We start from the raw sequence: 27,838 nt of genomic DNA on the forward strand, positions 1-27,838 counted from the left end.
CTGGAAAGGGGAGAGAGTTTATACACATACAAAAACGCAGGGCCTGTAGGCAGAGAATTTGGGAGAAAGTTATTAAAATTGCTTTCAACTGCTATCAACACTCTAAATCCACCCGTTGCTGTTGTGCAGCAGGGAGTGACGATGCGTGCTGTCATATCCACAGCTGCCAACTCCTGAGGTGCAGGGCATCAGATTATCTGGGATTCTTTAAGCTGGGGATGCTGTTTATGCATCACAGCCCCTAGAATGTAATTTCGAGAAGTGTAGCTGTGGTCACCTCTGAGGCACAGGAAGGAGGATGGAGAAAAAGAGACAAATGAGCCAGGAGTTATCATATGCGAGCCTCCACCAATGATAAAATACCTGTAATTCTTTGGGGACTCTGTCAAAATACACAAAGCAAGGATCACCTTCTCTTTTCCCATCTTTCTCCTACTCTCTGTGGAACAGTTATTTCATGCAGCAGCACAGAATCCCAATATTGGCAGGCACATCAAACACGTTGCTGTCAGACTGACATTTCATTGAATGATGACATCAGCCTTAAATCACATTCAACAGTGATTATACATAATTAAATCCCACTGATTCATAGCACAGCTTTAGCCTTTAATCCAAAACTATTCACTGTGCTTCGCTGTGAATGATTCTCTACTATTTTTAAAGGCTTTCAAAACAATGACTGAATTCAATTGAATTAAACCTGTAACAAATGTGCGTATTTGTTCTTTATTAATAGGATCTCACAGGAAATACACATCACATTTTGGTTTCAAAATAAAAGGTTGTTACATAGAAAAGGCATCATCAGTTTTCATTCACACATGAAAAATCTTAGAGTTGAAGAATATGTATTGCTCTGAGTCAAGAGACCAAGATTAGACATTTTTACAAATTGTAGAACCAGGCCCCCAGGAGAAGCCTGAAGCCCAAGGTTTGCTTTGCTTTGCTTTGTTAAAAAATGCGGAAACAATGTCCACATCAAACTCTGCAAAGACTATATTTGCATAGTATGCATTCAATTTGAATAAGTATCCGGAGTGAAGACTGCGGTGACAGATTGCTCAAAATAACTTGATAAATGTTGCATATTCTCTGACAAATTGCACAGACTCTTCAGGTATTCTCCGGAGGAATCCTAGAAAAAAAAGTACAAAAGGCTGGAAAAGAATAGAATTACTTACAAGAAATAATCCCTCCCGTACTGCATTTACCCTGACAACTAGCAATATGTGGAACCATTTCTATAGGGGCAACAGAATTGTACAAAAGTAAAAGGAGGTGAAAATTCATTTGTTTTGAATTAGAAATGTAGAAATAAGTTAATAGTATAGATATATGTATATTTACAGGACTCACATACACACAGTATCTCTTATATTGGTCTTCGTGGATATACCATTTCATACTGTATTTACAGGCTTTCACTGTGCAGTTTACTCATATAAAATGTTCTTTATGTAATCTCAATAAATACAGCCTTTAAAGTGATTTATCTTTTATCAAAAAAAATGAAAGCCAGCTTCTTTTCTTTTACAGATTCTACAGCAGAACATGCTATGGATCTATACTTTTTCATTCTGTCTCTCTCTCATACTCACTCATATTTGTACACACACACACACACACACACACACACATTCTCCTACCCACACTCAAACAAACTCACTGGGGCTCTCCTACAGGTTTGACTACAGGCCATGGCATGTCAGGTAAAGGTGTCTGGGGCTCAGCAGGGGCCTGATGCTGCTGTGTCTGCTGGTTGGCCCAGTTTAAGTCCACACCGTTCTTCTTAAGCGCGGCCAAGTGCTTGATGTCCAGTGTGGTGAAGGTGGTGAACTGGACCTGGTTCCTCTTGCTGGTGGGGGAATGAAGGGGCTCATTGCGGTGTGGCCTGGCGAGCAAGGTGGCCGAGCGGTTCGCCATGGGGTCGATCGCCTTTCCCTGAAACTGCTGCTGCTGGGAACTGGTCCTGCTGCGGCCCAGGGTGGCAGTTCGTTCTGGGACAGCTGGGGCACTCACTGTGGGCAGGGTGCCCTCCAGGTTACGGTGGCCCATGGAGTCTATGGAACGACGGGACTCCAGAGGGCGATGGACCTCGCGTTTTAGCGTAGACACGTGAGCTGGGGCACCTGGGGCAGGGGTGCTGTGATTATTGCTACCCAGCCACACCCAGTCATGCTTGTGGTCCTTCTCGTCCCCGTTGGGGGGCAGACCTGCCTGTATGGGCGTCTTGTGATTACGGAAACAGAGGTTATACGAAGCACAATTGAGTAAAAAAGCCAAGATAGCAACACATGAGACCCCCACCAGGGCGTACATGCCGATTTCCAAGTCTGTCATGGCTCTGAAAGTCCGTATGAGGTCGCTCTCAATTACTTTTGGAGTTTTAGGTTTGGGAGGCTCCTTCTTAGGTGACATTTCTGCTTTAGGAATGTCTTTGTTAGGGGGTGAATTTGGGTTGTCGAGCATGTTTCCATAGCTTCTCCTCTGCCCTTCACCTTTAATGACAGCACCCACTGTTGTTGCTATAGGTTTTGTGGTGCTCTGTGGTGTATTTAGGCTTGTTGTGCTCATGGTTGTTGTGGCAGTTGTGGGAGTGAGAGTGTATGTGCTGCCTCTTGTAGGCCTGGTTGTAGTTCCAATCCACACAACATGTGGCTGCACATATCTTGTAGGAAATGTTGTGGTTGTTTCTGCCATGGTTGACACTTGCTGGTCAGTGTTTCTTATCAACCATTTATTCATATCTGTGACAGCACGTCGAGATGTCACAGTCGTTTTAAGCTCTCCCACCAATTCTGACATACCACCATCGTAATCTTTACTTCCGTCAGTGGCAACCCCACTTCCTCCTCCTGCCGCTGAAGCTCTGCTGCCACTCTGGAAGTTGATCCTGAGAAGCCCTGTGCCCACTGCCAATTTGCTCTTCCTCTTGGACTTCTGACATTCCTCGCAGATCCTAAGCTCCACCCTCACTACCGCTCCTTGGCCTTCACCTTCACCCTGCGCCACCACAAATGTGGACAGTGGGGTGCGGCGTACCGTTGCTACCCCCTCATCTGGGGTGGACACTGTCAGAGAGTAGATGCTGCGGTCAAACAGCTCCAGCGGAGTGACCGCGCCATCGCTGAATTGAACCCAGCAGCTAACCACTGCTTCCTGAGAGAAAGAAAATAAGAAAAAAAAAAGAAAGAAAGAAATTTTATCTGAGCAATTCAGAGTTTATATGAAGAAATACAGGTCAAAACGCATGTGGCACTCAATATTCCCCCCTGCCTTCAGTGAGAGCTATATTCCCATGATTGTTAATAACACCAAATTGCCTATGCTAATCTCTTTATGATTACACTCAGTGGGGTGCTACTGTATCATAGATTACAGTCCCATGAAGTCATAGTATGAAATATAATTTCACCAAAGTGGATAAAGAGTGTATAATAAAAGTCCTTTTAACAGGAACAAAAAATACAGTGATAAGGGTCAAGTTAAGAGCAGAATTAGCCAATCCAATTACATTAATACACAATGACCTGATTTCCTGCTGCTAATGTGAGCCACTGGGTCGCCACAGACCTAACCTATATTTTGGGTTTGAATACATTATGAATTGCCCTGAGCAGAACATTAACAGCTTGCCATCACAGACACAATTGGCTGGTCATCTGCACCGGCACGGTTCTAATAGTTTGTTATTGACGGGGGCAGATCAGCCACAGTGACAGGGTACTGTAGGTAAAGTGAGCTGTCGTTCCAGCAGCTGTGGAGCGCCTAATTGCTGCACCATGCCTGGTTTCAAATGGGCAAGCTGCCATGGCTAAATTTGTGAGTGAGCTTTTAAAATGATCATCCATGCACCCTGTCTGCCTCTTCCGCTCTCTCAAACAGCATGGTAACCACTATATGATGGTCGGGGCTGTAAACACAATGAGTTCACATTCTGAGAGGCAAAGAGAAAACACAAATATTACACCCCTAAGGTCATTGTTGCATAAATGTGCTGTTGTGTTGTGGCAATTCTTATAATTCAAATCCTCTCTGTGGAAGTCTATTATATGATGAAAATGAATATTTAAGATATGTTAATAACACACAATTTTATCATAGGAAGTTTAAAGTGGAACATAGTAGAACATTTAAGATCTAATCAAATTAAATCAACATTAAAATCAACCATATAAATTAATCGATTAACTGCATCTGCGCAATTCCTCTGGCTTCAGCCAGACTATGATTAAGTGCTAAATCTGAAATTTTAACACTAAAATCAATACTCAGGTCTTATGTACAAGATTTGATTTGCATAAGGGCAAATCAAAGAGTAGCAACACAAATCATTTTATCTAATCTGCTAACAGCGCAAGAAGAGAGTTGGTCTTAAAACGTGGGTCAATGAGGATGTTGATGTTATTTATGCTGTTGCTTCATTATACATGCCTCTGTGAGTGTTACCCGGGTGGTGTGGGTAATAAAGGGAGGGAAATTGTCAGTGCCATGGGCTTGCTTGTTAAATGCTCACACTTTTAAAGAACAATAATCAAGGGATGTCTTAAGACTTTTACACATAGGCAAGAGCATGGCTGCAATTGGGAATAGCTTACTTAAAAAGCCAATAAATAATTACACAGGATAAATACAGAGAAACACAGATCGTACACTCTCACATTTGATATTTAATCACAGCCTACAGCAAACTGAATTCAATACTTGTGTTAGTGCTCTTAGGTAAATGCTCTGACAGGCGCTCTCATGGGAGTTACAAAGGTAGGTGCTGTTTTGTGTATTTTCCATCAGAGGGCTAAAATGAGTATAGTTAAATTTAAAATGTTATGATATGTTTTGCGTGGGTCAGCATCGCATGATAAACCATTTTGACAGTTTCAAAATTGAAATAGAAACACTACTTAGATCAAGAGACATTCCAAATAATCCCATAGCAAGCGAACAGACTTTTATAATTATACATCAAACTTTTGATTTATCATCACATACTTTTTTCACTGCTTTTGTTTCTTGCCCCTTGTGATTTTAACAGTGTTGAATGGTCCTTCACAAGTTATATGGCGAGGCTAAAAATGAGTAACGATAAAATTAACCAGCATACAACAAGACAAGCACCACCTCAAACAGCTGAACTCTGCCCCACACTTTTATGCTTTGTGTGTAACAATTTTCCAGTTACTTACCTGTTTGAGCTGCGTGATAATCTCCCGTGTGGTCGCCGTGGCAACAATGGCCCCACTGCTCCCGGGGCTGAGCTGCAGGGACAGAGAGAGTCCAGAAATCAACTGCACTCCCAGCTCCGTCACACTCACTTTATCATCCACCACCTTGATGGCCCTCTCAGCCAGGACCGATGACGTCAGAGGAGACAGCACCTGCAACAAGTACAACCTCATTCACATTCAAACTGCAGATGGATATACAGTGTGTGTATACAGCATGCACAGCAGCTGTTAAAACTGCACATATACACACACACCTCCATGACTCACCTGTACAGTAGTAGTGCCCACGGCACGTCCCTGTAGCACCACCCCATCCTGCACCCTAGCTACATCAGGGTCTGCCACTTTTAGAGAATAGCGTACAAGATTGGTCACATCCACCTGTCAATCAAAGAGAAAATTATTTTAAATCCTAAGCTTTTTCACTACAATAATAAATGATTAAAATCATTATACTAATTCAGTGTCTTCTCTTAGTAACTTTTAGAGCATGAATTTAGCGGATATACCAAAATCCTGATAGTAAGTGGCATGTCAGCCTTGGTTAAGCCTGTTGTTTTTACCTGCCAATCAGGACCCAGGAAGTACTCAACAGGCTCTGCCCCAGTTAGTGGGTCAGGCAGCGCCTCAGCACCAGCTTGAGCCACGAAAGGTGTGAGCACCCTGAGTGTAGAGTGCTGGTACTGCAGCATGCAGCCCCTGCCCTTCCTCATCTCCTCCTCTTCCTCACTGTCCCATGTAGGCCTAACACACAAAGGCAATCACAGTTAGTCACAGTTTAACAGGAATATATTAGGAAGCTTTTTTGCTTGCCATGAGATAGATGACAAGATCAATATAACTTTCATTCCTGTATGTTAAATATGAAGCTGGAGTAAGTGGGCCATTAGCTTAGCTTAGCAGAAATATTGATAACAGGCAGAAACAGCTAGCCTGGTTCTGTCCAAAAGTCACTGATTTTTCATATTCTATCCTGTTTGTTTAATTCGTACAACAAATAAAAGTAAAAGTAACAAGTTGTTGTTTTACCAGGAGTTCTTAAACAGTCTAGCATATAATCTGTCCTTTTTGTACCTTTGGACAGAGCCAGGCTAGCTGTTTTCCCCTGCTTCTAAGGCTTTGTGCTGAGCTACGCTAACTGCCTGCTGGTTGTAGTTTCATATTTAGCCTACACACATGAAAGTGACATTGATCATGCATTGTGCTGTACACTTATTTACAGATATGTAGATACTTTTCTCTGAGGTATAAATTCTGCGTGCTATGATTTTTAATCTGTTGCAAAATAGTTCACATGGGTATGAGCTACTGAATAGGTAACAGTAACTCAAAATTAATTTTTTATACATGCATCTACCAAATTATTGAGTTATTTAGTAAAATGCACTGCACCTCATTCATGAAGATTTTGTTGAGCTTACCTCATTTAAATTGCAAACATTAACTCTACAAAATCATGTAGTTAATCTCTGAACCTAATGCCTAAATGTGGACTCCTGCTGGCCGGCAGAGAGACTCTGAGGAGCAATGCTGGAGACCAGCAGTGTGCTTGCTGCTGCTGCAGAGCCACAACACATGCTGAGTGACCTTTCCTTCTAAATAAATTTAAGTTAAATTAACCAGGATCCCACGGCTGACTGGTTTGTTTGTTGGTGACAGAGGTTAAGCTGTGAACCGCCCTCAAACCCCTCAGCAATGATCATATAATTATCATAAGCACAGCTGGTCTGCCACGCGCTGCACCACAGGTGGGCGGGAGGGCTGGTGAATATGCGTTCACACTGCAGGCAGAAAGCTTCTGTCAAAACCTACAATCCAAATAAACATCATTATTATGTAGCCTAGGGTCAGAGCTTAACATGTGATGGAATCAGACATCAGACAGCAAACAAATTCTTTCTTCAATCTTTTAGTCCAGCTCATGGAGGTTATTAATATTATACCTGTTCCACCTGCAGAGAATGAGCTGTACTTATTTTCAGTTTCATGCAATTATCTTTGATTGATACAGCAGTCTTAGCATCAGTAATTTGTTAAAGTGCATTCATATATTCTCAGAATCTGACTCACTGATTCCCAAAACACTTGAACACAAAAGTTTGGAGTTTTCATGCTGAGTCTCTTTGCCACGGTTACTCAACTTCCTTATAAGTTCCTTGATGACCCTTGAGCTTTTTGGTGGCTGCTGAATTCAGTCAGTATAATGTTAATTTAACTCAGTTAATTCAAGTATTTATTTAAATCTATTTTGAAACCACCAGAGATAAAGCAACACTGAAAACTTTACTGCAAATCATCATTTGGTACGCACACAAAAAGACTGAGAATATTTCAGTATTTAGCAGAATGAATGTAAACAGGAACTTAAGTCAAACATCAGTCTGTGCTGTTCCTGCAAATTAGACAAAAAATTCCAGTTGCTTCTCTGCCACATACAGTATATGCACACGTGTCCAACACAGTGGCATGGCAAAAATAAATTCTGTACTTTTTTCATCATGAGCTGAAACAAACTATTACAATCACACACTACTGAAATTTCTGACCTAGTATCTGTTTTTCTCTGGAGCCGGGTATTGAATGTTTTGGGAAATGAAAGTCCATAAGAGCTTTTACCCTGGAGAAAACTAACAGCCCATCAGTCAGCCATCATCATTAGTATTGAATGAAAAATAATGACTTACTGTAAGTATTGAGTTAAATTCCACAAACCTCCAGGGTAACTACAGTGTCCCACCCACTACTGCATCAAACAAAGATGTGATGAGTTTATCTCTGACTGCATTTACAGTGTAGAGGAGGATATTAGAAACACACATCTCAATATAATACAATCCAATTCAACACCACCACTAACTGTAGGCTCAAGAATTACCATACAGTTGACTCAACATCGCTCTGACACTGTATCAACTAATATGAGCTTTGCAAAGACAGAGTAAGACTTCTTGCAGGGCTGGCTGCATCTGCATCTTCTGAATATCTCAATTCAAGGTCATCTGCATAATGCAATAATTAGTTGCTTGCATATGAAAATGCCACCTAAACATGATTAATTTGACAGGAAACTCCAAACATAACAAGTATTAAAGGAGGCATGCAATTATAGGGATCTCTTGTATACTGTACTTCTCACTGCAAATTCTCACATTAAACTCTTTTAAGCAGAGAAATGTGACTGTAGACTTGACATAATGTTGAATGTTAGCGAGCTGTCATTAGCAGGTAGCACGATGGTAAGGTTATGATAACATTGCTGCTAGTCCATAATGACTTGTTCAGGGTTTGGACTTGACTTTGGACTTGATGGTCTGATTTGGAATTTGACTCAGGACTTCACAGCAAAGACTTGAGACTTAGAAAACAATAACTTTGTACCACCTTTACTTTTATCTGACTCTTTTTTAGTTTGGAAACAAGTTCCTTGCTTACTCTACATGAACAGCAGTATTTTATACTAGCACATGAAGTTATACAGTATAAAACCACTGTTCTCCATCTCACTTAACAGCTGGAAATTTGTGTTTGAACTTTTTCACATGACATCTTCAGGATCACGCCAACGGGACCTCACCTCCTGTTGCCGGTAGTAACAGGAACCCTCCAGCCTTTGATCTGACTGAGCTCAGGGTCAGCCACGTCGATGAGCAAGGGCAAGTGTGGCATCCACACACTCATCTCCAGCTGGGCACTCAAGAAGCCATAGGTAAAGTTGAGCATCACCCTGTTCTTTCCTCTTGTCTCTTTCCCATTTACATATACATAGTCACAGCCCTCTGACACCTGGACAAGACAGATAAGAAAAAAGAGAAAGACAAGAGGTGAATGAGGATTTCAAGGGCGACGTCCCAGGTTTGAATGTGGTCCCAAAAAATCAGATATTCAGAAGGCATCCCTTTATTTCACTCTATACATGTCTTGATTTTGGGTGAGAATGTAATTCTAAAAAGTTTAGAATCATTTTAGGATCACAGTTCTAGTATTGGGACTGAACTGTCATCTAGAGAGTTAGATTCCACTTTCTCCAGACATACACTAGTAGATGCTTTTCCATGTAAAGCCCTATGGAAAATGAATGAGAAACTTTTAGTTAGAAACTGACAAAGAGAGGAGAGGGGGGAACAGAGGCACCAATACAAATAAGCTAAAACCACACAGACACAGACGTTTTATTCATTTCGTACAACTTCCAAAGTCTGGCCAGGGAATTGCACTATGTTTCCGTTCATGTCATGTAAATTCACAACTGTGGTCTCGACGAAACTGTTAGCGAATATAAATTAGCTCTGCCTTATGACTGTTCCTGTAGTGCTGTACTGTAGGTGGGAGCCTTGCAGTCCCCACCAGTGAGAGCAATGAGGTGAGACACAGCAGTTGGTGTGTTTTATTTAAGATTGGAGGCCTATCTCCACTGCCGCCTCACTTATCTTAACAAACCAGTGGCTCCACAGAGGTAATTGGAGAGCACTAGACTGGAGAATAGAGTGTAGCACTGGTGGAGAGAGGGAGGTGAAAAGGGGGAGGCAGAAAAAGTGAAGGAAAAAAGCAGAGGGAGGAGTGACTTCCAAGGTAAGTCAACTTGAACTCCTGTGGAAATGTTGAGGGAGGCCAGTCTCTGAAGACCTTTTCCCATAATGCTGACGGGTCCAGAGCAAAATTTCTGATGTCTTGTGCAGCTCTCCACTCTAACTGAGTATACTGTAAGTGGACTGCAGTGGACACTTTAAAAATAAACCCTATAAGCACTTAAATAGTGCGTTTTTACTGCTCAGTAATGAGACATCAAGTATACTTTACATTATAGCTAACCCCAACTGTAATGTTTTAAAATCCTCAAAAGAAAACAGATGTTTGCGTGTTCTGTGTGACAACTTTATAAGTTAATAATATGTCAATATGTCCCCCAAGTGGCCAAAAAATAAAAAATAAAAAAATAAAAATCACCAGCTGACCTCAAACTTCCAACCACCCTTAAGTTTCTCTTCCCAGACACACACAACCAAACTTATGTTAGCATGTTGCTAAATCTAAGAGATAGAATACTGGATGTGCATCAATAGTGGTAGTGGCAATTATTGGCTATGCAAGTCTGTGGTGTCTTCATCTGCACTGTGGCATTGGTCTTCAAGGGGTCACTGTCAGCAGGAAGTGTTGGTGGCCATTCAGAGACACAATAATAACTGGATTAGGTTCCTCTGCTGATACAGAAAATCATTACAAGCACAGTTTCCGCTCTTCAGCTCTTTCTCACTTTCTTAAGCTTACACACTTAAACATGCCGCCTCAGACTTGCAAAGCCAGTGGCTGCTGTGTTGTCTAATGGAAAATAACACAATTCCTTTTATTCTTCTCTGACGTTCTTTCTCTATCTATCTCCCTCCCTCCCGTCTCTCTCTCTCTCTCTCTGTCTGTCTGTCTCTCTCTGCTCCTACTGTCCTAGTAACATGGATCCATTACACAAAGGTCAAATCACTGTGCTTATGGACTGAGTAGTGGGATCATGAGCTCAGTCTCTAATACCATATGGAAGAGGCTGCTTTTATCCATTATGCTTTGACCAACACATACACACACAGACTAGAGCTGGACTTGGCACAGTGACAATGAATGTCTTGGGAGTCATACACCAGAATGAATCTTGTTCTTATGCCTCCAAATTCAGCTTAATTACCATTAAATGTTTAACAAACTTGCATTGTATGCAAATTAGGCATGGATGAGATATTGAATTCATACTGGTATTAAATATGAGAAAAACAACTGCTGAAATCTGGTTATGTTTTCATTTGTTTAGAACTCATTTAAGGGATTATATGTCATTCATGCATACTGTAGAGCTCATATATACAGTGAATACTCAATGATCAAGCTGCCCACTTTCACATTATTTAAGAATAACTTGTGGTGTGGCACTAATGCGCTAAAGAAAAAGTTTGTTGATAGGTCTTGTACTAAATATGAGCAAAACCCACTGGAGAGTTACATAGCTGGCATAAAAGGAAAGGACTGTTTGTTTTTCAGTATAAATGATTCATTCATCACTTGCTCAAATAAGAAATACAGGTTTATGTCTATGGTTTACACATAGTTTGGAATTTGCCTCGGAATTTGAAATTTGCAAGCAGCATGAAAATCATTACAGTGACTATTTCAACTCAGGATGATCAGGCCTGTGGTTGTAATGGCTTACCTTGAGTACATCCTCCTCTGTGGACCTACAGCTGGTGTAGTTGGTCACATCAGTGACTGAGCCATCAGCCTCTACAGCCAGAGTTTTCACAGGGACCGACACCATTTTACCAGTCAGCACAGCAGTATTCAAAATATCAGTGTTCTGTGCAAGGAGAAGGGCAAATACAGAGCAGGTTAGTGATGTGGGTTTGTACAGTGTCACAGGTTTATTCACCACCACATATGATAAAAGGAAGGGACAGTGAGTTTGGGCTGTTTTGGCCAAAAATTCACTTTTTGCATACAAACTTGAGGATTATTCTTCTTATTTTTGTGTGTGTAGTTTGAAGTTTAAGGTTTTAGATTAACCTGTTTTGCCTCGTTTTCTGGATATTAACTGAAAAATATCAACGGAAACACATCAAACTTTTCCAAATATGAATGGCTGCTCTAACTACACCACATGTTGTACTTTCAAAAAAGGAAAGGGAATTTACTAAACATGCCATCCTGTCTATTTCTCCAGCAGCAGATAGTGTGCTTGTTCCACCAACAATTTCAAGTAGTGGATGTAATTTTTGATGTTAGATTTTCTCAGTGTATTTTCCTATAGTTTTAGGTTCAGTGTAACTTCAATCTGCATGGAGAGAGATAAAAAAGTCGCCCAACCTTATCAAGTTTTTTTATTACTCTGGGTGAGTTTGAAACTTAGAAAAAACAAATATGAGTGAAAGAGTGAAAGAAGACGAAAGAGGGCAGGCCTTTGACTCATTTGGTATAGGCCCACTGTGCATGAAAAACTTGTCTATATCCAGCTGAACTAATACATTATACAATATAATCAGTATTTTTATAGGGGCAGGGATGACAGGCAGAGAGTGGGTGTTAGCAAGACTAACAGGGATTAAAACACTCGCAGGCTGACAAACTTGATTCATTTAAATCGCCCTGATGCAACACCAACACACCAACTGGACAGATGTGCTAAAAAAATTATATCTCAATGATGATTATATACAGTGCATGTCTGTCTCATACACACCTGGATGAAAATAAGTTCTCTACTGTAGTGTATTACCCATAGATGAACACCTAAACCTGATTACATTTTTAATCTTCCAACCAATTTTCCCACCTTGTACTGTACATCTATGTCAAAGCTGAGCAACAGCTTAGCGCTTAAACATCCTGTAACTTGTCATCAAGCCTGATGTAGCTCTATTTTTACACTTCAACTCCTTCCTCAACATGGATTTACAACTACTTTCCAGTTTGTAAGATCTCTGAGAGCGTCTTTTTAATCTATTATAGGTAGTGGCAGCATCTGTGTAAGAAGCTCAGTGTGTGTTTTTTTTTCTCCTCCTGATGCTTGTGGACTAAAGCATCAGACAGTACTCGGCAGATGTTCCCCGGCCGCTTCACATCCTGAACTCTGTCGGCTTGACAGCTGCTGACCGCAATTCCAAAAGGACATGCTCTAGTTCAGACTGCGACACTGGCCCAAACATAAGCCACTGGATCAGGGGTAGCACAAAATCAGAATGCAATATCAACACTCTGAGGTGCTGGCGGCGCCACACTGAGAGAGATCTTGGCGTTCAATTTTTTTCCGCAAGCTCTGTAGTAATCTGGCTTGCAGTGATCAAGTTCAGCTCAAGTAATTCAGCTCTATTTTAAATCTACTTCTTTTCAGAAAACAGTTATATTTATACTCTGTGGTAAGCCTCTGCATTATTCATGTATATCCTCATGTACTTCATTCAGCAAGTCCAAGTGCCAGATCCTTTATAGCGTTACATGTGAGGAAGGCAAACACTACATTAACATGGGGAGAACATGCAAACAGCATGCAGAAAAGTAAGAAAATCTAACAGCCTACATGAGGCCTTCCTTTCATCACTTCTTGATATCATTATATGTATATTCTAGTGCATGACAGTGAACACAAGATCATGGCTGCAGTATATTCACATGTGGTTGTAACAGTAATTCTGCTATAAATATAAAGCTACAACAAATATTACTCTGAAGTAAAAAAAAAAGCCACAGTCCTCCTATGAAATAGATCGAGAAAGGTTTTTTCCTCCCCGGTTTGCTCCCCAGAGTTTGTCTGATTCATGTTGACTATTGTAGCATGAAATAGCCGACTAAATCTCCTGTCAAAGACGGACACAGATCTACCTTGTAATTTCTAGAGGGAGTTCGCAAAATGCAAAGGTTTTTGAGACAAGTGCACATAGAAACAGAGAATCAGTCTAAGCATCAAGAATAACATTGATGCATCATAGATAATACTGTGAGAACAGTTTGTCTTTTGCAAACAGGCAGATGTGATTTGAAGCTTAGTGAACTCTACAGTAAAGACCTATGATAATTTGATACAGAGATGTACTGCATTTTAAAAAATGATTTAAAAAACTGTAAGACCATACTGCATTTTCTGAGGATTTCTACCACCTGTGTAAGCTGAAAACAAATAACCAACTGCATTATGCCTTTGCCTGTATGATATGATAGGCAGAACAGATCATACAAACAATAATTACTGAGTGAACTGAACCTCACAAATGAGTGGATAAGGGCAGAGATGTCCAAATTTGAACATCTCCAGATGGAAGAACAAAGACTAGAACATTTGTGGGAGTAAGATCAGTGGATATAGCATTTTCTCTTTATAATGTCTACACTGTTGACATTTTCTTACAGGTGAAATGACAAAAGAAGCCCTGCATATTCACGATGCATTGTCCCAGATGATACTGTCTCACTTTGTTTATATGTCAAGGCAATCATCAGGAAGTTAAGTTATAAAATTGCCCTTTACTGGAGCAATGAAAGCAACTTCATTTAAAGTGAGTGAGTGAGACCTGTTTCACCTGTGACAATCTGCAATTAATAGATCTTCCCCATCTGACATCTACTACTATTAATGAGATATGGGGCTTTTATAAGCTCCTCCCTCCCCAAACATCAGGATTAATAAGACTACAATAGAGAGAATAGATCATTTAGATAATTTAGTGAGCAAGCTGCAGGGCATGCAGAGTTTGTAGATCATAGTGATGAATTCACAATCATGAAATATGTAAGGCACAAACGAGTGCAAACAACATAATTAATTTTAAAACGACTATGCAGACATATGTATGCAAACTTGTTAGTACTGTACATATGAGAAAAAGAAAAATACATTGGATACATTGTCCTCACCATGACCATTGGCGCCAGCCCCACGTAATCTCTCTGAGTTGTATAGATCCGCATTATGCCCACATCCTTGATGTTTCCTGGCAACTCCAGACGCCAGGAGATCACCTGACTCTCAGCTTGCTCTGAGACGTCTTTCGGCATAAAGTCAAGTTGTAAAACCTCCAGAAGACCCCTGTGAAAAGATACAACTTTAAAACACAGTATGCTTAGATATGTCAAAGCAAGCATAGGCACAAGGGAGAAAGAGTAAACTAACTCAGTGACATCACTTACACTGCAAAATATACATGCTAATTTTAGCTACCATACGCTAGTGGTCATACAGTGTCAAGACCATGTTAGGCTGTAGTGACAAAACCTCATTCACAGTACAGCTTTTCTAGTAAAGGTCTAGCATAGAGCCTGATTATCTGTACATGCACTGTAAATACAGATCATGCTGTTTCGACAGTGTCACATTTACTATTAATTCAAACTTACTGGCTCTGTATATTACTGGAAAATTAATAATTAAATTATTGAACTAAATGGAATTTAAATCAAGTGTTTAATGTGGAGAGTAATAAAATATGAATTAGCACTTCAGTTAGTGCCCACATACACTTCAAGTTTTAGCTGCTAAATATGTTTAACTGAGGTGCTCATTTGGAGAGTAATAAGTGCGGGTCTAAAGATGTTGTTAGCACCATTTCAAAGTCAATTTAGTGTAATGTTAAGTATTATTTTGTGCAGTCTACTGTTAAATTACTGGACAGGTTAAATAACCAAGGCAAACAGGTGTCAGGTCAATCATTTCGCAATCCAACAGACACATGCTGAATATTTGTTATAAAATCTCTGTCTAGTGTCAAGAGATAAATGTAGTTCAGTATAACAGATGCAGCCCGTAACAATGAAAGCGATAGAAAACGCTCAGAATTTCATGCAAAACAAACTGTAGAGTTTGAACCAAAAGTTAATGAAATACACAAGAGGTCTCATTTCCATCAGCAGATGGAAGAATAAGGTGAGGGTGTGAAGGGAAGATTAAGCGAGCTGGCAGAGACTTCAGCCAAGTATTCTGGTCAAAGGATTGTCAGAGAAATGCCATTTGATGTTATTTGATGCTGAAGAGAGTGTGTAGGCATACCTGCCAGTAAGAGCAGATCAAAGGGAAAATAGAGCAGAATGTGAATAGAGCTGTGGCACTTTGAAGTGGAGTCAAACTTTGCATAGAGCTAAACAATGAACCCCTATATTGCTACAAGTCATTTTAATAAAGGTGGCAAATGTTGAAATCAGCAGCAATGAGGATAAACACAAGCATATAGGGTATATCTCCTATGAACATATTCATGCTCTATCAAAGGGAACTCAAAGACTGACCGCTGTGTAGTAATCAATAAAGACTAACATAAAAGCGTCCATTACATGGTTTTAAAATCAAAAACCAAAAGTAAGTATTCTACACTTGATGCTCCAGGCAGTAGACTCGCAGTTCAAGCTGCATTTAATTAAGACTTTTTTGTTTGGCTTTTAAAAACTATCCCAGTGTAAATCTAAGAAACATCTGTTGAGTCATTTCTCTGACAACCTCACTAAAAGAGCTGACACACAAAAAATGGAAACCATAAATAATATTTTTTCATCAAAAACAGTAAAGATGAGAGTTACACAACAAGATTGATACCACCTTCATGGCTAATTATGAAGATACCAGCAGCACCTTGCTAATTTAGCTTAGCATTAAGACTGGAAGCAGGGCGAAGTAGCTAGTCTAGACAAGACATAGCTTGGCACATAGCCCCAGTAAAATTGTCTTTTTTTCCCACTTGGCTTTTTTTAAAGGATTAATCAATCAAGGTACAACATGGTAGCCTAACATTTCGAATGGACAGAACCAGGCTAGCTGTTCAATGTTTTTGCAGTCTTTAGGCTTGGCTAAGCTAACCAGCTGCTGGATTTACCATAAAAACATGAGTGGTATCAATCTTCTCATCTAACTCTTGGCAAGAAAGCAAATAAGTATGTTTCCCAAAATGGAAAACTGTTCCTTTAACAAACCTTCATATGTCAAATGTACTGTGCAATCAGACAAGACAAAAAAAATTCTTCTGAGATAGTGTATGGAAATAAAGCAAATGAATGTATAATGTGTGTCTTTGTACCTTTACAACATGCTTTTAGTCATGTGTGTCTTAGGAAAATGTACTTAAAAGCATGAAAAATAAGACTTGTTCCCCAAGAACGCTTGAATTATCCACTTAATTTCATTGATGTGGCCCTTGTCCTCTTGTATTTTCTTGAATAAGATGGACTCACACAGATTTTAAACAGATGATTCACACTGAAAACACTGTGAGAGAGTGTGCGTGAGAGGGAGACAGGGAAACATAGAAGGGGTTAATGCCCCTATTTCCTGGAAATCCATCTACTGGGGGGGACTTTAAACCCCTGGACATATCATCACTTCAAAGCATAGTGGTGGGGAAATGTGTGTGCATGTGTTTATGTGTGTCTCTGTACTTGCATGTGTGTGTGTGTGTGTGTGTGTGTGTCCTGGTGGGAGCTCAGCACAAGGGACATGACTTGGAATATCTCTCCTTCCTAATCTCCCGCTCTGAACGTGCAAGCGCTTAAGCCTGGATAACGTAGCCGTGATTATGGATGATTACGGATAAGTGGGTCGGACGGACGGTGGGTGGTGTGTGTCTGTGTGGGAGGGAGGTTGCTGGGCAGAGGTGGCGGCTGCTGGTGTGGGCCACCACCAGTATCAGGCAACCCTGAACTCAGCTGGCATGTATCAAGCATAACAGCCAGAGACAGTGGTATGAAAGTAATATTCATTTACTATCTTCTACTTTGTAGAAGTACTTCAAGAGCACTTTAAGTCACTCAAATTCCTCATTTACAATTTATTTTAGCCACAGTGAATTTTGAGTGAAACTGGTGATTCTGATGGCGATATATAGTTTTTTTGAAGTAATAAAAGTTGACCACCTATTTTGAGTTAAAATTGGATGAGATGAGAAAAACATTACACAATAGAATGAGTCTGAGATGAGAAAATATATTTTTGAGATTTGACACATTTAAGCCAATTCCCACTGATTTTTCTTCTCATTTTCCTGTCTTTCTTTTGTTCTATACTTACTTCACTTAATTCTTTCTTTTGGATGCAGATTTTTACATATTTTTCTGAAGAATCCAGGGGCGGTGAATGGTGGCAGACATAATTGTCATGATTTTGTCTGGTCCCTTTGTGAAGTAACTGAGTAAACTCAGTTGAGCTGAGCTGCATAAAATCAAACTGAGTTTATTTTTTCAGAGCTATGAGCCAACTGAGAAAACAGGAGGTCCCAATTATCAATCTTCTATTTTTGAGCATTGCTGTGTTCAATTATCAGCCTCAGTACATCCTAGTAAAAACTAAACACATCCATACAGCTAGAAATAACTAAAATCCAGGGGCTGAGGATTAAAACAACACAAAAAACTCTTCTGTAATAGTTATATGATAATATTGACTTTTTGCAGTGTTTTGTAACTGTAATATCATATGAATTTAGTGTCTGTAATTAGTGTCTATTGAGTGTCTGTAAAGATGGTCACTCAGTCTTAACAGATGCTATTTTCTTTTTAGTACGAAGAATTAGCAATAAATAGGATCTGCAAAAGGCAGAGCAGGTGTAAATCTGTAAAATGTATTTCTTCTAATGCAGATTCTTTGAGGTACACATGGGTATTCTCCTACCTCTACGGATGATAGCAAGTATACCACATGAAAACTGACGAAGTAACAGATTCTTTTACACACACAAAAACTACATTCTGTGCACTTGGCTGCGTACAGTCTACACCCCAGCATAAGAGAACAAGGCCACGAATGATTACTTTTCCTCCGACAAAAGAAAAAAATATGATTCATTTTCAATTTGTCCCCGCTCTGTGAATACAATGTAACACTGAAGATATTTTTTCATGACAACTGATCATATCCCTGTATGGCAGCAGTGGAGATTATTGAAATCGCAGGAAATAGAGGCAATAAGAGACAATAAGAAATGATTAGATTAGATTGCTTTTTCCCCTACATGTAGAGAAAGATTGATTGAAAGGGGCTGGTGAAAACATACAGACCGTCTTACATCATGCACATGTGCTGTATATGCAGCATACTGACCTTTTTGCAGTGACAGTGACCTTCCTGTGGCAGACAACAGAGACGGTGTTGGGGGTTGCTCCCCTGCCAGGCTCCACCAGGATGTCCCACAGCGCTGAGTCACTGGGCCGTGCTGCGCTGAATGACAGACCCTTTTTTACAGTCGCCCTGCCGGAAATACATACACACATACATTGTCCAGTTAGTGCAAAGCATACATTTTAATCATGACTATTAGTATACTCTTTGGGAGATATCTTATTAACTAATTTGGGGTCACATGAGTTGTGTAAGGTAAAAGAATAAAGAAAAGCATCATACATTGTGCTGCTGTTTCTGAATCTTTGATAATCAATAAACAACTGACACTGACAGTGTACAATACAGCTTAATAATGCTCTAATGCTGAAAATAAATATTTGACTTGTGACCATGTTTGTGCTATACCAAATCCAAGCTTTGGTAAAAGATGCTCGCCACATCTTTCAATATGCTGCCGGCACTGTCTACAGTGTGTGTGTGGGAGGCTACTAATGACTGTGTATTTGCTTTCAGAAGCGTGTTTTTTGTGTGGATTCATGTTTTGTATGTGTTGGCTTGTGTGTTTAGCCCCTCATGTTGTTCCTAACGAGGTGAGCCGCTGACAGACTGATGTGTCGCAGGCTGCTGGCAGACTGAGAATTAGCAGGGGTATTTAATTCCCATTAGCCCTGGGGAGAACTCGGAATCAGTTAATCAGATGTCTGATTCAGACAGACACATCAGTCTGCTGGGAGAGATAGAACACTTATTATAAATAATGTGAATGGACCAGACAGTCCCGGAGGTCCAACAGTCACCAAGGGCTTTGTTTTTTGTTTTTTTTTTGTTGTTGTTTTAAAAAGCAGACGTCCCTTTGATAAGTTGTTGTGTCAAATACTATTCAACAGAGCCATAGAGCAGTTACAGCATTCCTAGGCTGAAAAGTAAAAAGGACAGGAAAAACTTCTGATCCATGTTTTAAATGCGCTGATTCTCTAATCTGCACTCATACAGACACCTAGCTACAGGGCGGGAGCCTCATGTGCTTCCAAAACAGGCCAATTTCCTCATGGCAAGGATTCAGTGAGGTACTGGAAGCCTTCCAGAGGGAATTCAGCCTTTGCTTACTCAAGAGCATCACTCAGCCCCTGCAGATTTGTCAGCAGGATATTCATGCTGAGGATAATTTAAAAAACCTCAACCTCAATAAGGTGTTCTATTATTGCTGCAAAACTGTGAATGCTGTCTGATTAAAGTCGCCGAAACAACCTCGAGATGATGAGTGACGTGCTAGAAGTATGCCTCTAACAAAAGGTAGGCGGTGGTCATGAGAGGATGCTTATTGCCCAGGACAGCCAAGGTAAACACATTCACAATACCATTAAACCTCCGCCACCTGTCTCATCTGTTGATACCAGGAAGGACAGATCCCACACTTTCATTATGTCTACCACAAATCCTGTTCCTCCCATCAGCAGACACTAACTTATCAGAACAAGTTTTCTACAGTACTATCTAGCAAAGGTGGCCTTGTAACCCATTCACTTCATGGTCTGATACTGATAGATTTAATTTATATACCACTTACCTATATGAAGACTTAAATTAAACATAGATTAGCATATTATACTTTATGCATATTTGCTGTGCAGTAATGGTTTAGAGACATAACCTGCCACTTCACAGGATAATAATAAATAATAATCTCTCTCTGTTTCTCTTAAAACAACCGACTGTTTGACCTTTCAGCCACAAAACAGTCTTCAAATAGCTGAGGAACATTAAAAGTGACAGATGGAAAGACACACACACAAAATGTATTCATTCTAGAATAAGGGTCAGTATCCATGGCCTCATGTTCAGTGCACACACACATACACACAACTCCAGATACACACGCTTACAAATACTGATTTGTAATCAAAGAGCAACCAGACTAATCAATATCCATTGAGACTGAGGTCAAGGTCAGAGTTGTTTGACAGAGAAATACAGTATGCATGAATGCATGTCAACAAATGCACAAACGTGCACGCACGCACGCGCACGCACGCACACACACACACACACACACACACACACACACACAGTGCAATTGGTCTTTGAAGAAAACTGACAAGCTGAAAATTCAACCAGTGCTGGAGTACTAATGCAGAGACCAATGTCTGGGTCAAAACCTTGTAGCCAAAGGCAAAATCTCCATATTACATTTTCATTTACTATTTCAATGAATGCTTTAGATACAGTAAAAGTGAAGATTGATTCAGTTACACAGATCAAGGTAAATCTAAATTTTGTGATTTCATTAAAAAAAAAGGTTATCCCGGCTAAACTACATAGTCCCGACTAAACTCTATGTACATATCAGATTGCCAAACCCACATCCACAAAGTCACAAAGTCTAGCTCTGCATCACAGTGACAATAGCACCTGATGACCACCCCTTCCCAGGGGTGCAAACCACTTCAGCCTTCACTTCAGCCAGCTCCTGTTGAGTGTGGAGGAGCAGTAACTCAATGCCAGGATCTTCCTGGATCACCGCGTTTCTCACCCACAAGAAGACACGGGCCTCCCTGCAGAGAGACCTCATTTCGGGCACTTCTATCCTCCGCTCTTTTGTCTTTGTCAGTCACTGCCCACAGTTCATGACCACAGGTGGGGTGGGGGGGGGCAGAGTGGATATCGACCCGTGAACTGAGCAACTCTTCACCGCTGTTTTACCAAACCCAGTTCAATCTCTTTGTTTAAAACTGTGAAAGCTGGAGAGCTCCCAGCTCTGTTGTTTGCCTGTTAATTTCATTAGCCATTCATGCAGAAGTAAAAGAGGGTTTTTCTGACAATGACAATATCTGTGGGTGCTTTGTGTTTCTCTCATATTGAATTTAAATATTCTGCTGATACTTCAACACTGTGATGAATTGTTATGTGTGCAGAGAAAAATATATAATTTTGCTCTTTTTTGTTATTTCTACCAAAAAGCAAGGTCGCAAACTGTTTGGTATTCAATTTGATGCAATGTTTGTGGAAAAAAGCGTGTTTGCATGCTGCCTGTGTGCTTAACAGGTGGGTACGATGGCCTTGCAAAACACACACATGCCTCACACACACGCACACAGATGTACACAGTTAATCCTGGAAGTCTGCCCAGATCATCTCTACCCCGAAGGGTTAACCTCTTGATTCATTTTCAATCAGGGCCACAGATTATCTGGCCTAACCCTGCTGGAGTGGACTCAATCTTGGGCCAAAGAGTGAAGTAGAGCAGGGATTTCTCCCAGGAGGAATCAATCACTTTGCCAAGCTCCTCAGAGCTAGCCTTCCACTTGGACTAAAACCCACTGGACTCAGTCGCCTCCTCTTGTCCAATCTCATTCTGAATGTGGCAGCAGGTCAGAAATACACGGACCGAAATCAGTGACCTGACTGGAGGAACTTAGGCTGTACGGTCAGCGAGTCCGACTTTGGGAAATATCAGGTGGGGGAAGCTGTAAATCCTCCCAAATAGTCAAAACAACAGCAGATGTTAAAGAGTCAGTGTCCCTCCTCCAAATCTTAAAAATGCAATTTCAACAATGCGAGCAGAGACACATTCAGGTCACTAGGTCTGTGTGTTTGTGTGTGTGTGTGCAGGGCATGTTAGTGCATGTGGGCTTAAACTCTGATATTTGAGAGGAGCATTGGGATTGACTGACACACGGCCACAGGTTTAACTGTGTGTCCTATGGATTAATACACATATCTTAACATCTCTCTCCATTTGCCTGCATCCCGCTGCAGATTACTGCGGGGTTGGTATGTTTGCAGCATGATATCACTAAATCATGGGATTAGAGAGAAATTTGTCTTGCGTTTCAAACAAAACCATTAAGCTGAGTAAAGACTGGAAACACAAACCTCACTGTGATGGCTTTACTCTTTACTGATCTGAAACATGCTGATAAAAACAATTTTACTCCTCTCAGTGATGTGCATCAAAAGGCAGCAAGTAGAAACTTTCACAACAGTGTGACAAGGCTTTTATATTAAGTTCACTTTTACCCAAAGGAGTTGGGAAGATGTTAGTTATTTGTGTTCCTGCTCCATTAAGTAGATGCATTATTTATGAAGCCAAATACCCAGAGAACCTTGTTGAAATGTTAGTGGGATGTTGAGATATGAAAACCAGTGAATCATTTGCCAATTATTTCCCTGTTTATGGAAGAGCGCTCTCCATAACTCCCCCACTAACTGAGAAGTTGAAGGTAGAAAGGATATAACATGTCAGTAATTTATGAAGCCGGTGAAACTGGCAGACAACACAAGTCATGTCGGCGCTCAAGCATTTTACTGCGTGGCCTTGATGGCGAGCCCCATCAGTATTCAAGTGCCTTAAGTAACCATTTAAATGCATGGAGCTTATCCCTCATGAAGATGCTCAAATGTACTGTACATCATGATGATTCAACTTGGTTTCAGTGTCTTTTTCTGCATCACATGTTTCAGTGATAATTAAATTTTATGTGACTCCACCTAAACTGAGGTACACTTTGCAAGCTCAGCAGCATAGTTGAATATTTCTAACATTATCTAAGGAGTGACTTATTTCACTAAATATCATCTTGCTATATTCAAGTTATTTAGGGCCAGTGTGTGATGTTGGAATACCACCTACAGTATGTGTTTAAATGATTCTAGCGTAATAATTGTTTATTCCATATCGAACCGGGCAGGTACAGGCTTACTAACACCTGAATAGCTATCCAAATCTGGCAACAACATCACCACAGTGCATGCAAAACAGCAAACAAAATCTATTTTAGTCAGACTAACCTCCACAGAACAATACACACGTTAAAAATGTAAAAACATTTGATACGGCAAGTTTGTCTCCATTTTATAAAAGGCACTATCAATACAGCTTTTGTATGAAAAACGTGTTCATGTCATGGTTAATCATCAGAATGGAAGACTAGAAACTCCACTCGCAATTTGCATATGAGGCACTGTGACCTGAATTCCCCTCAAGAACTTATGACTTGACTTCAGATCTATACAGACAGATTTGAGATTTGACTTGGACTTATCACAAATTACCAGTGGCTTGGCTGGGGCTTGCCCCAGAAGACCTCAGAACAGATCGGCAATGTACCCACACTATCAGAGGCCAGTGTAAAATTGAAAGCAAGAGGATGGGTCAGTGTCCAAAAAGGGCACAGCTGAAGAAAATTAACTAAAATTCCTACAGAGTAACTAGCAAGAATTAGAAAGGTATGTATGAAAAGCTCCCTTGAAGTTGGTGATATTGTTTTTTTCCACTGAAAGAATAGTTTGACATTTTGGAAAATTGGACTTATTTGGTTTGTTGAAATATAGTTGAAATATAGATGAGAAGATGGATTCTCAGAAACTACTGTGCTACTACTAGTGCTCAACAACTGTTCATCTAATTCTCACCAAGAAACCAAATAACCATACTTCCCAAAATGTCAAACTACTCCTTTAAGACCACCCCAATGAAAAAAGAGGGAAGATTTCTCACCTGAGTGTGAAACTTTCCAGTGTAGATGTACTAGCTAGGAAGATATAAAAAGTTGCCACATCAGTAGTCTTCAGGGGCTTGGAAGAGGTCTGGATCACCACAGCACCTCCCAGCCTCAGCCGAAGGAAGGTGGGGTTCCCTGGTGGAGTTCTGAGCAGATTAACACTTCCTATCCTCCTCATGGGTGTCCCTGATCCTCCAGAGTATCTTTCTCTTCCAACTCCTACACGTTGCAGGCTGTCCTGTGGGGTACACTGGCCTGTCTGGTCCCTCCGACTCTGGAAGTAGACCTCTACTAGGTTCCCCTGAAGCCCCTTAATTCCTTCTGTTTTTCCTGCCTCCCTGCTAGAGCTTCCTGACCGGCTGGCCGAGCTGAACCAGGCAGGTTCCGGCTTAAGCTGCGCCATGCAGAATCCACCTGGGGACACCAGGCATGCCCCGCGAACTTCCCTCGTCTCCCAGAAGGCATAGGCAGTCACACAATGCGCTCCATCCTTTGCCTTGGCTCCACCATTTTTCTTCATGTTATTTTCTCCAGACCCCATCCTTTCTTTCCCAACGTTGATGTTGCTTTCTGTGGGCATGTGGAAAAGGATCTTGACAACAGGAGACGAGGAACGAACCTGGCGGACCAAGATGACTGGCAGGATCCTGCGCCTACTGAGGAGCAGGTCTGGAGAAATTGGTGCATCCACAATGAGGGGGCCAAACGAGGCGTTGACAGCTGACTGGAGGATCCCAGCACCTGGACCAGTGACCAGAAACGTCTGAGTCTGAACCTTTAGGCTAGAGTTCCCTGATGGGTCTGGACTGTCCTGCCTCAAAAACACGTGGTCTACATTAAGAACTTGAAAGTTGACAGGCAGGATATACTGGAGATGGTGCGGAGAACGTCTCAAGGTCTTCACCAAACTTCTGACTTTTGGCAACTGGGAGAGGGGAATTTTAAAAAAGAGGTTAGCACAGCAACATCTGTACTGCTGCTTCAAATCAGCATTTCGGTGTTAGGTGCCAAATCTGCTGAGATAAATTACATACATATACATTTGTTACTTACAAATCAGTCTGTTACTGTAACTGCAAAACATTTCGTGGGGATGACAGGAGGACAAGGAGTTCAAAAAGGGTTCATGGCTGATGAAACAAAGGTAAAGGTGGAGGACAGGGTGGGTGAGTTGGGTCGAGTGGGCATCAAAATGCTGCTAAGAGGAGGCTGGTCATCTCAAAGGAAACAAGGGTGGTGAGACTCAGGTCAAAGGCAATGATTTGATGATGCATCAAATAAGGTCCATATCCCCATTGTTGTTCCTGCATTACAAAGGGAAATCAGAAAAGTTGTTTGTGTTGGAGAGAGAGGCGTTAGGCACGTCTGAATAGGTTATAGCAGGAAATTGAATGAGTTTGAGGCGATTGTAATCCTGTCTCTTAAAGCTGTGCTAGAGGATGGATTTGATGATCTGTACTTTTGAACATCAGATGTCTGTGAAAAATAACTTTAGAAGTAATCACTGCATCATTATGATCATTAACTTTTAGGACCATGCAAATTGCTGTGTAATGATGAACATGAGCTGATTTTTTAATAGTTTTATGCTCAGCACATTTTGCCTCACACTGCCTTTCAAGCAACTGTAAACCCCCTCTATTCCAGTCTCCAAAAGTTAAAGAGACTGTTCACATTATCCTAAACAAACTACTGTATTTAACAGTCTATATATGGCTCTCATTGTAGCTGGAGTGATGGAGAAAAAGGCCATACGATACAGTGTAATTTCTATCACATACAATGTAACCAGATGGTAACAATTACGGTGAATCCACAGGTCGCTGATTAAGTCTTCAGCCAAATGAAACTCTGCCACATGGTCACTACTGCTAAATGACTCCATTTCAGGGAATTAAACACATTATATTCTTCATTGTCATTATCATTTCTAGCACTAAAACACAAGAATATTATGTGTATAACTCTTATGTGGTATCTTGCGCACCAAAGGTCACAGTTATACTCGTCCTTCAGCACAAATTACATTTTCCGCTCTCCATGCTCTACTTCTGTGCAATGCAGTAAAGTGAAAGGCAAATGCAACGTCTGAGTGGTAAAAAGCCTCTTGAAACTTCTGTGGGATTACTGTTTGTCCCAACCGGATGCTGTATGTGACAGCTCCACTTCCTGCCAAAGACACTTGGTAATTTGCCATCCTCTGCGCTGAAGTGCTCCAGAATTAATGTGTGAATTTGACTTTCCCTTTACCTCACGAAAATAACTTATCAAAAGGCAAACATAGTGCAGAGCAGAGCCTCCTCCTCCACCCCATCTAAAAGGTCTTCAAAGTTATGTATCATTCTTTTCTGATTCCCAAACCATATTTCATGAATACATCTATATGTAAATCAATTTTCTTCCTGAAGGGGAAGCAAAATCTGTGAAAAAATAATACCAATGTCAGAGTTGATATTAAAAATGTAGTATTCAGAAAAGCACACAGGAAGCTGTCTTATATATTCCAGAGATCAGACTGACAATATAAGGAGTTTCACATTACAAGCCAAAATAGATATTGGCTGGTGCACATCATTTTCCCATGATATTATCACTTAAGGCAAGCCAGGTTTAAAATGAAACAAAGTGAAAAGGTGTTTCAGTTGTATAATATATTTTTTTTACTTCCTATTTGTGGATTGCTGCAGTTACTGACTGACTATCTATAAAAAAGACCTTTTAAACCCGTTTTCTGTTACCTATAATGGACAGATAGGCCCTCGGCTGAAGATCAATTAACTTGTTTTCTGTGATGACCCTGATGTGAGATTTTCACTTTTAGGCAATTATTAGATTTTAGCCATAAACAGGAATTAGAAGTTAAAACATAATGATGAAGGGACTTGATTCTAAATCCTAGCAAGAGTGATGCAGTAGTATTTAGTCTATAAAGTGCTATAAATTATTTGGGTTAATGCTGAAGAATTATTCTTTGACAGATGTTTGTGCTCTCTAGTTAAAGATCTGCCCAGTTTATTTCATCAGTACTATACTCCAACAAGAATGAGAGGGATGTCTGAATACTCTCAGTTGTAAAAACAGGGCATTTGTTGTCTGGTAGAGAGAGCTAATGTACTGTAATAGACCAGCCTGTACTGTCTCAAGGTTGTAAATTCATCTTACTGAAATATATCCTCATATTAAATAGATACCATCACATAGCTAAATACCGCAATTCATGGAATGAAGACGACAGAGAGGAAAACAGTTCTCATCTGGTTCAAACCAGATGAAACCATGTTCATAACAGATGATGCTCACACACTCACCTATAGTTAGTAACCACTTGCCTGTGAGACAAATATTAAAAATAAAAGTGTCTGAATGAAGAATCTCCCTAAATTTCTTGGCAAAAGTCATGTTATAAGACCCCACTATTTCAGTCTTAATTGAAGTCTCTAATCTGAGGCTTAGAATTAGTGCACTGCAGTAAACAGCTACACATCAGTAAAAGTATTACTTATTGATTAGATATTAATTTGGTTAGCTCTGGCTGGATTCCCTGA

General features: G+C 40.5%; 1 protein-coding gene across 1 annotated transcript; it reads right to left on the bottom strand.

The window, feature by feature from the left end:
• Nucleotides 1-721: 721 nt before the first annotated feature.
• Nucleotides 722-26,178, bottom strand: si:dkey-1d7.3 (transmembrane protein 132D). The gene is given in 11 exon segments (XM_051072806.1): nt 722-3,162; nt 5,187-5,378; nt 5,496-5,609; nt 5,792-5,972; nt 8,803-9,011; nt 11,419-11,562; nt 14,610-14,781; nt 18,772-18,918; nt 24,290-25,149; nt 25,151-25,218; nt 26,100-26,178. Coding segments are annotated over 11 exon segments (3,663 nt in total). The 3' UTR covers nt 722-1,665.
• Nucleotides 26,179-27,838: the final 1,660 nt, after the last annotated feature.

This window comes from Lates calcarifer, linkage group LG9, assembly GCF_001640805.2.
Source record: "Lates calcarifer isolate ASB-BC8 linkage group LG9, TLL_Latcal_v3, whole genome shotgun sequence".
In the NCBI taxonomy this organism is placed as follows: Eukaryota; Metazoa; Chordata; class Actinopteri; family Centropomidae; genus Lates; species Lates calcarifer.